This window comes from Halyomorpha halys, unplaced genomic scaffold, assembly GCF_000696795.3.
Source record: "Halyomorpha halys isolate HHAL.00 unplaced genomic scaffold, Hhal_1.1 Scaffold668.1, whole genome shotgun sequence".
NCBI classification, from domain to species: Eukaryota; Metazoa; Arthropoda; class Insecta; order Hemiptera; family Pentatomidae; genus Halyomorpha; species Halyomorpha halys.
In genome coordinates, this window is record NW_027111382.1 from 139565 (window position 1) to 150382 (window position 10818).

The following is a 10818-nucleotide window of genomic DNA, read 5'->3' on the forward strand; positions in this document are numbered from 1 at the left end:
CACGAGGACCTTTCTTGGCGATCGGCTCTTCTCCTCCATGAGGAACTTTCTTGGCGGGCGGCTCTTCTCCTCCACGAGGACCTTTCTTGGCGATCAGCTCTTCTCCTCCATGAGGAACTTTCTTGGCGATCGGCTCTTTTCCTCCACGAGGACCTTTCTTGGCGATCGGCTCTTCTCCTCCGCGAGGAACTTTCTTGGTGGGCGGCTCTTCTCCTCCACGAGGAACCTTCTTGGCGGGCGGCTCTTCTCCTCCACGAGGACCTTTCTTGGTGGGCGGCTCTTCTCCTCCACGAGGAACTTTCTTGGCGGGCGGTTCTTCTCCTCCAGAAGGACCTTTTTTGGCGGGCGGCTCTTCTCCTCCACGAGGACCTTTTTTGGCGGGTGGCTCTTCTCCTCCACGAGAACCTTTCTTGGCGGGCGGCTCTTCTCCTCCGATTTTACAAACTGACTAAACTAATAAAATAATAACATTTTTATTCAATGTTGTTTCAACAATCTTCCTCGCCAGTTAGAAGATCAACAAGGCACGCAGTGGCCAAACTTTCACTTTTCACTCAATTTAGGCATGTTGTAATAAATTACTTTAATGAATACTTAGAAGTAAACTAATAACGTGAAGTTTTAGAAGGAAAGGTTATAAAACAAGTTGCTCAGAAAATTCGCTAGGAGGGGTTCTGCATTTAACATGACTTTAAATAGGGCTGCTCACAGTCCTATTACTTATAACATTTAACATGGTATAACATTTTAAATTTAACACATCATTATGAATATCCCTATTATAGTGGTTGTTGCAAGAGTAAGAATAGGACATTCCAAATTAACTTACCTCCACATAATCACAAAAGAGCACCTGCCTATATGCCAAACCTGTCATTCCCCATTATTAATAAAGCATATAACTGAAGAATGCCCATCATTTCGTCAAACCTTCGAAAATAATAGAATTCCACGAACAAGAGAATTGGCCCTTAAAGACTCAGAAGAATCCATAGACAAAATAATAAAATTTCTGAAAGAAACTCAACTTTATACTAAAATATAATCCACCAATACTGACCTGTGTAAAAAAGGAAATAGTCTACATTCAACTATCAAATGTCAAAGACAAGAAGATAAATAAAGTAAAAAGGGTGTAATAACCTAGATGTTGATCGCCCTGAATAAAAATCTAATCTAATCTAAATCTTTGTATTTTTAGAAATCTCTTTCTTTTATTTGTTTTTTTTTAGTTTTCTAGTTTATATGTTTGAATATTTTGTTTTACAGTTTCTAAGGTTTTTTTATTTCAAAGGCAAAAATAACCAAATTCGCTATTCATTTATTTTATTTTCAATACTCTACTTTGTTGGGTAGTAAAGGTTCCTCTTGAACCCCTATCCGCCGTAACAAATATTTTTATCTTACCGGCGAGATCAGTATGAATATCGTCAGTTGCAATAATCTCAACATTTTGTCTTCTCTTCTTAACAGTTCATAGGATTATATCTGAAACAGTAAAAAAAAAAATATTTTAAAAAATTCAACACACGTTTATATTTCCACAATTGTTGTCACTTTTTCATTATTTATACGTAATACCAGATCGTCCTGGTGGGGCTTATATGGTTAGTATAACAATTACATTTTTTTTAACAATTGATAATGGGGGGGGAGTTATAGTCTCATGCATAAGACAACCTTAATTATTTACTATGCTATAAAAAAAAGATAAAATAAATTGATAAAAATAATAATTCTTAAGAAGAGAGAGAAAGGAAAGTTAATTACAAAAACGATGAAATTTATAGATTTAACATAGAAATAATGACTTCTAATGGGTAAAAAAGTTAATTACTAAATAAAAAAAAACAATAAATAAATGCCAATAAATCAAATTGTAGCAATGCCAATAATAGAATCGATACATGTTGAATTTATAACAGACTGTCCTGGGCTTCAGTCTTCGGGTTGTGGTTGGGTTTCTCAAGTTGTGAGTCACTGCTCCCTTAACTGTTTGTAACTAGGAGTGGAATTTTATCAACAGTCTTTTGATATTCTTCTATTGACTCCATTTGTAATTCCCGAAGAAATTGGCTATTTCTTACCAACTAAGGAGCTGCGATTCTTAGGGCTTAATTTTGAAATAATTGTTATTTTTTTTTTTTCGTAAAGGATGCCTCTTCAGACTTCACAGCCGAACATCAGCAGTGGCTTGAGTATTGTATTAAAAATAGGAATAGTTGTTTCTGGTTTTAGTTTGGATTTTCTGTTTACGATGGGATATAGCATTGCTAACCTTGCTAACTCTCCAATCCCATATCAAACCCCTCGAAGAATGGTGTCGTAATTGAAGGATTAAAATAAATCCAAACAAATTCGATTTGACCTTCACCCTTCGTCGTAAACCCTGCCCTACAGCCTCCTTTAATAATGTTGATCTTACTCCTGTCGAACAGATCCGCTACCTTGGACTACATCTGGACATACGACTAACCTGAAATCCTCACACAAGACTGAAAAGACAAGAAACTGCACGTCGATTTCGATTTTTACAGCACTTACTTTACTGTACTTCCAATTCATTACAAAAGACTGATCTACATGCATGTAATAAGGCCAATCTGGACATACGGAGTTGAGCTTTGGGGCTCCACTGAACCTTCGAATTCTTCTCATATCGTTGCAATCCAAAATCCTTCATAAAATCCAATGCTCCTTACTTTGTCACAAATAAAATAATACATAAAGACCTTAATGTTCCACATGTAACCGATCTATTCGGAACCAGATTTAACTCCTTCGATTATAAGCTCTCTAACCAGTCAAAGCCCCTAGTTTCTAACCTTCCTCCCTCTTCCATTCCTGACAATCCTCCGAGGCGCCTGAAAAAAATATGGCCACGAGACCAGCTAATGTAAAACGTCATTAGAGTGCTATGGGTAGTTACTCTATACGCCTGAAACACTCCAATTTAACTGAGATCAGACTTGATGACATATACTACTGAATGGAAAAATAGAGAAAAACCTATAAATAAATAGTTTGTTTAAAAGATGTCTAACTGCATCATACACAGTACGTTTCTCTTTTTTGCAGTCATATAATAGTTCAAGATACAAATCAAAAAAGTCAGTTATTTTATCCCAAGTTTTCATTAATTTAATGATAACTATTTATAATTAATAGTCTAAATTACTAAAACTAGAAACAACCCTAGAAAATTTAAGAGAAAATCTTTTAAAGTAGAATAAATTTTCTACAATATGAGCCCTAATAGGGCTATATAGGTTCTATAGTTGCCGAGATATAGCTTTTTAAATTGCAACATGTCATATACAATTCACTGATAAATCAGCAATTAGTGAATTTATTTGGAGAAATATATATCTCAAAAACCGTTCGACATACAGATGTCTATCAGCACTCAAATTAAATCTAGTTAAATGTTCTTAAAGTAGTTTATGATGTTTATCTTCTTAGGAGTAGTAGTTATTATGATATTTTCTAAAACAATTTTTTCGAATAAAATCTTTGAAAATATTATAAAAATCTACTACTCCTACAAAGATAAACTACTTTATAGTACATTGAATTGGCTTTAATTAGAGTGCTAATAGACATCTATAGGTCACATAGTTCCTAAGATATAGATTTCTCAAAAAAAAATTCACTAACTACTGATTTTTCAGTGCATTTTGTATGAAATGTTGCTTTTTAAAAAGCTATTGAACATATATAGCTCCATTAGGGCTCATATATTTTAGAAAATTTACTGAAAATTAAAACATCATCTTTTAGGTTTTCTAGTGTTGCTAGTTTTAAAGATATAGTGCTCCAAAAAAATTATTATTTTTAACGTTTTGAGGCATGGGATGAATATAATGTTTGGGGCTAGGACAGATTTGTATGTTTTTGTATTGAGGCCTAGGTTGGATTTGTTTGATAGGCCTGGGTTGGATTTGTATGTGGAGCTTGGGTGGTTTTGTTTGAGAGGCCTGGGTTGGATTTGTATGTGGAGGGGTGGATTTGTTTGAGAGGCCTGGGTTGGATTTGTATGTGGAGCTTGGGTGGATTTGTTTGAGATGCCTGGGTTGGATTTATATTTGAGGTCCGGGAATGAATTATTTTTGGGGACCGAGCCTGATATAATTTTTTCTTCATAACTGTGGATGAGGTGAATAATAACATCTGGTTTTCTGTGCATTTGTCAATGAAATGTTGCTTTTTAAAAAGCTATATCTTGGGAACTATTGCACGTAGCGCTATTGGGACTCATATTTTAGAAAATTTACTCTACTTTAAATGATTCAGGTGTTCTAGTGTTGTTGGTAGGTTTAAACATAATTTTTTGTTTTAACGTTATAAAACAGCCACCATTTTTTATTCCCCCTACCTATACTGGGCAGAGTAAATATACATAGCTTTCATTAAAGTAATAAAAAATTGAGTAATCCTCCAGTCCTATTGTATTGTGACCCTTCCTCCTAATGCCTTTCATACATCTGAAATAATGAACATCATCCACCAATTACCTTCTAAAAAAGCTCCTGGCCACGATCTTATCACATCACACATTCTGAAACAGATCCCTCGAAAAGCCATTCTATTCCTTACCTATATCTATAATGCTACACTCCGATCCACCTATATCCCTGACCCTTGGAAAATGTCTATTATAAAAATGTTTCCCAAACCCTCCAAGCCACTTGAATATCCATCTTCCTACCGTCCTATTTCACTCCTGCCAATTATGGGAAAAATCCTAGAAAAACTCTTATTAAAACGCCTCTATCCAATCCTTGACTCATATCATGTTATTCCTGACCACCAGTTTGGATTTAGAACATCCCATTCTACCATACAACAGGGTCATCGAGTGGTTGATGTCATACCTTCCATATTGGAGCGCGGAGTGTGCTGCATGGGAGTCTTCCTCGATGTTGAACAAGCTTTTGATCGAGTCTGGCATCCAGGTCTGCTCAATAAACTTCATCAATTCCTACCCCCTACATATTTCCTTATAATCCGCTCCTACCTCTCTGATAGAACCTTTAAAGTAAATCATAACCTAGCCTACTTTTTTCTCAGTCCACCGGTTTTCCTCAAGGTAGTTCCTTATGTCCCATTCTTTATACGGTTTATACAGCTGACATCCCAACCCACCCTAACACAGTCCTAACAACATACGCTGATGACACATGTATATTTTCTGTAAACAACGACCCAACTAATGATTCACAAACACTACAGACACACATAATATATTTTGAAGAATGGTGTCAAAACTGGAGAATCAATATAAATCCTGACAAATCTCATCAGATCACCTTTATTCTCCGTCGTAAACCTTTACCCTCCTGTCCTACAGTATCCTTTTTGAATACTCCTTACTTGGAATCCACACACAAAACTGAAACGACAAGAAACTGCTCGTAGATTCCGATAGCTACAACACTTACTTGACAAACGCTCTAAACTTCCCATTCACTACAAAAAATTAGTATACACTACGATAATCAGACCAATTTGGACATATTGAATTGAGCTCTGGGGCTCTACCAAACCATCAAATTCCTCTCGCATCCGATCCTTACAATCCGAAATCCAACGTAAAATCTTTGATGCTCCTCACGGAATGAATCCCATTCGTTGCAGATTTGCCACAAAACAGATATGCGTCTTTTCATTCCAAACTCCTTACCCATCTTAACCCATTAATTCTTAATCTTTCATCCTTAACAATCCCATATATACAACGTATTTACTTATTGTATTTATTATTTGTACAGTTGTAAATCACATTAAATAAATTTTAAAAAACCTATTGTTTTGCACAGGGTGTGACTCAAAGTAATCGAGTTGGTATTAGGCGCCACTGATCAGTTCTTTTTCAGTTCCTACCTTCCTGTGGATACGAACTAATCCTGTGAGAACAGTTCATTGATTTTACATAACTTTCTCCTATATTATATATTGCCCAAAGGGGGCGTCTGGCTTAGGTCATCTACTGTGATTGAGCGTATCTGTGCCTATGTAGTGTATAATCAAAGGAGTTACGAAGAAACAAAGAAGTAGTACTTGGCAGTAAGTTGTCAATCTCTTACCTCTTAAAATTAGTAGGCAATTTCTCGTCACTCCTTCCCCTCCCCCCTCCCCAACGCTGTATACCTCATTTCACGGCCAGTGCAAGCACTTGCTCTTCCAGGTCAGGGCGCGGCCATTCTGACACCACAAGAAATACGTCTTCCAATGAAAAATGAGATATCTACTAGTTATGTGGGATGAAAGTCCGCCAAGCAAATTAAAAACTATCAAAAAAACCACTAAACCATGGACCACATCAAACCGTTCCAATCGCAGGGAGGAGGAAGCTATTGCCAGATTGAGAATAGGCCATACGAGTTTAACTCATAGATATCTGATCAGTAAGCAGCCACCGCCAAAATGTCAATACTGCAACGGTGTACTTACGATCAGTCACATATTTGAGAAATGTCATTTTTATTCTGGGAACTTGAGTAGATTGGGAGTAGGACCGAGTGTATCGGATGCTCTGAATGATGACCAGAAGAACGTGGAAATGGTTTTAGTTTTCTTAAAAAGGAATAGCCTTTGGAATAAGATTCAAACCAGAAAATCTGTTACACGTAATAAAAAATACCAAAAGAAGTAATTATTTAAATTTTTTTTCGAAATTATTTAAAGAGAAAAATAAAGTGAAATAGAATTATAAAGCACGAAACAGGCGTTGATGACCTCAGGGTTTTACGCCCTAAAGCCCCAAACAACAACAACAGTAGCCAATATTAATCTGAAGCAGCTGTATTTATCATAACAATCTATAGAAACCACTCAACTGTATAGCAACAATGACTTTCACTAACGAAGATTTGATGGAAGTAATAAGGAGAAACAATGAAGAGTCGAAAGGTTCGTTGAAGAATATAATTAGACTCACCAATGGCAGAAATTTCGAACATTAGGAGATTATTACTTCATTAGAAAACGAAATAAAGTTTTTAAAGTGAGATGGGAGAAATGATAATAATATATATTTTGGAATACTGGAAGATTATTGATTGACCGTGTGTATAGATGTATGGAATATGGTCCGGGTGTGGAAAAAAAAAACTCAAATAGTAGATAATTATACTATTTTTCAGTATCCCCGCTCATTTGGTATATTTTGTTTCTTAATCACTTACACACATTGTATCCCATTATTTTATACTTTTCTTTTCCTTTGTATTTCTAGGTTTTTTTTTTTTTTATTAATATTTCTTCTCCCCCTATTATGTATATTACCATTTATTCTTCACCTAATTTAAATACTTTTTTACTATGTTTACTTTACAAATTTTTTTTTGTTATTGCGCCATCCCCACTCCTCCCAATGCTAACTATTTAGCTGACATCTCAACCAATCCCCATCATGTGGTAATTGAAGTATTAAAATAAATTAAAACAAATTCCATCAAATCATCTTTACCTTTCGTCGTAAACCTACTGACTGCCCTACAGTATACTTTAATAATGTTGATCTTATCCCTGTAGAATAGATTCGTTATCTTGGACTACGTCCGGACAAACGACTAACTTGGAATCCTCACATAAGACTAAAAAGACTGAAAACCGCACGTCGATTTCGACTATTACAGCACTCACTAGACACGATCCATTACAAAAGACTGATTTACATGATAATAATAAGACCTATCTGGACATACGGAGTTGAGCTTTGGGGTTCCACTAAACCTTCGAATTCTTACAATCCAAACCAAAACCCTTACTTTACCTCTTCCCCTACAGTATCCTTTAATAATACCCCACTTATTCCTGATGGACAGATCCGTTACTTAGGACTACATCTCGACAAACGACTGACATGGAATCCTCATACAAGACTAAAAAGACAAGAAACTGCTCGTAGATTCCGACTATTGCAACATTTACTAGACAAACGGTCTAAATTGCCAATCCATTACAAAAGACTGATCTACATGACTATTATAAGGCCAATCTGGACATACGGAGTTGAGCTTTGGGGTTCCACTAAACCTTCGAATTCTTACAATCCAAACCAAAACCCTTACTTTACCTCTTCCCCTACAGTATCCTTTAATAATACCCCACTTATTCCTGATGGACAGATCCGTTACTTAGGACTACATCTCGACAAACGACTGACATGGAATCCTCATACAAGACTAAAAAGACAAGAAACTGCTCGTAGATTCCGACTATTGCAACATTTACTAGACAAACGGTCTAAATTGCCAATCCATTACAAAAGACTGATCTACATGACTATTATAAGGCCTATCTGGACATACGGAGTTGAGCTTTGGGGCTCCACTAAACCTTCGAATTCCTCTCGTATTCAATCCTTACAATCCAAAATCCTTCGTAAAATCCTCAATGCTCCTTACTTTGTCACAAATAAAATCATACATAAAGACCTTAATGTTCCCTATGTAACCGATCTAGCCCGAACCAGATATCGCTCCTTCCATTATAAACTCTCTAACCACTCAAACCCCCTAGTTTCTAATCTTGCATCCTCTTCCATTCCTGACAATCCTCCGAGGCGTCTGAAAAGAAGATGGCCACGAGACCAGCTAATGTAAAATGTCATTAGAGTGCTACCAATGGGTAGTTTCTCTACATGCTTGTACCATTATGATATTATTTCAAATTTACTTTATATATTTTATGTACAGTTGTAAATACCGATGAATAAAAAAAAATTCGACAAATTTAATCAGTTTTTACAATTCGTTGCTACAATGATATTTAATGGAAATAAGAAAATAAAATATTGACCGTCAAACATAATGTTTTAGTTATTCTTTTGTTTAGTCAAAAAAAGTAAAATTTTCAAATTTATTCCTTCATAAAAATCTTCAATAAAAGTATTTTTTCACAAGACTGTAATAAATAAAACTTTTTTTTTTTTTGTTAACTGTTAGAATATACTAAGTACAGTGTTTTTTTTTATTTTAGTATATTTAAAGTTTAATATATTTATCATTCCTTCCATTATAAACTCCCTAAACACCGTTACTTCCTAACCTTCCTATTTCATCCCAGGCAATCCTCCGAGGTGCCAGAAAAGAAGCTGGCCTCGTGACCTAATATTGTAAAATGTTTTAGAGTTCTACCAATGGATAGTTTCTCTACATGCTTTATCATACCATTATGACCTTACTTCAAATTTCAAAATGTTCCTTATGTAACCGATATCATTCCTTCCATAATAAACTCCCTAACCACCCAAACCCACTAGTTTCTAACCTTGCTTCCTCTTCCATTCCTGGCAATCCTCCGAGACGCCTGAAAAGAAGATAGTACTGCCTCGTGACCTTATATTGTAAAATATTTTTAGAGTTCTACTACTAGGTAGTTTCTCTACATACTGTACCTTATTATTATCATTATGTCATTATGATCAAATTTACTTGTTGTATTTTTTATACAGTTGTAAATATCAATAAATAAATTAAAATGCATAATAGTTAACATTATACATTTTTTTATTTATTTAACAAGTGACAATAATATGATTCGATATTAGCATTAATGACAAATTAAGGAGTTAATTATACTATTAATATAAAATTGTTTTATCAGGTAAATAGTTTATGAATAGTTTTGATAATTATATGATATAGTAGTAATGTTGTAAGCATATGTTTAAATTTTGTTGAATTTGGTTTTATAGCAACCTGAAGATGGGGGATAAGACCGAAACTTCGTTGTTGTATATGAAATAAATTGTTACATTTAAACAAGGAAGTCACCAAATTCATATTAATTCTAGAAACTCTCCCCGTAGAAGATCATTAATTTAAAAAATATATATATATGTACCTACAACAGTCAAGAGAAAAGTAATTTGTTTAAAAAAGTTGTAAATTTTAGTTCAGAACGATTCCCGAAACGCCAATGGAAATTATTTTTAATAAAGATAGTTAGCAGTAAGGATATATCAATGCCATTTTTTAAAAATTATTATTTAAAATGGCTTCCTATTATGAATGACTTTAAAAAGAATACAGTAATCTAAGTATCTTAAAATTCAATTTGAGTCGCCAGTAAGATTTGATAATAATATTTCGCTTACTTACCCACAGCCCACGAGAACAGTCAGTAGAAGACTTACAGTGATAGATTGTAGGAAGCAGTTTATCTCTTTAAGATAAGCTGCATCTGCCTTTTGCTATCTGTATTTGCTACTGATATTAATTTCTGTAAATCACATACAGTAGAAAATAAATCATATAAGCTTTATTGTTACCATCCAATTAAAATTAAACAATTTAGTTGAGTACTAAAAGAAAAACTGAAATGGGTTATTCTTTATTTTGGTGTCACTTTTCAAACATTTATTTCTTGACGACTAAAGTATGATTTTTCCAACTTTTGAATTTTTAAAATAATGTCTATAAGTCCTTTATGAAGTCTCTTGAATAGATCATCATCATCATAAATATCGATAGAACTCCTAGAAAGTTTTATTTTTTTTTTAATATACACTATTTTTATTTATAAATATGACTATGTGTGTGCTCGCTGTTAATAATAACCCATTCATGATATCTCAAAATCTCCAATCCCATATCAGAGCCCTCTAAGATTGGTGTCGTAATTGGAGGATTAAGATAAATTCCAACAAATCCCATCAAATTACCTTTACTCTTCGTCCTAATCCTACCAACTGCCCTTGGACCACATTTGGACAAGCGATTAACCTGGAATCCTCACACAAGGCTGAAAAGACAGGGAACTGCACGTCGATTTCGACTATTACAGCACTTACTAGACAAACGGTCTAAA

At 34.6% G+C, this 10818-nt stretch overlaps 1 protein-coding gene across 1 annotated transcript in view; it reads right to left on the reverse strand.

Annotated features, from left to right (window-relative positions):
• LOC106685183 (serine/threonine-protein phosphatase 6 regulatory ankyrin repeat subunit B) overlaps positions 1-10204 on the reverse strand; it is a 27388-nt gene extending 17184 nt beyond the window's left edge. The window contains exons 1-2 of the mRNA XM_014427738.2: positions 10110-10204; positions 1408-1488 (exon numbers count right to left, since the gene is read on the reverse strand). Of these exons, the coding sequence (XP_014283224.1) occupies positions 1408-1452 (45 nt within the window). The 5' untranslated portion in view covers positions 1453-1488; positions 10110-10204. The remainder of the gene's footprint in view (positions 1-1407; positions 1489-10109) is intronic.
• Between the last annotated feature and the right edge of the window lie 614 nt (positions 10205-10818).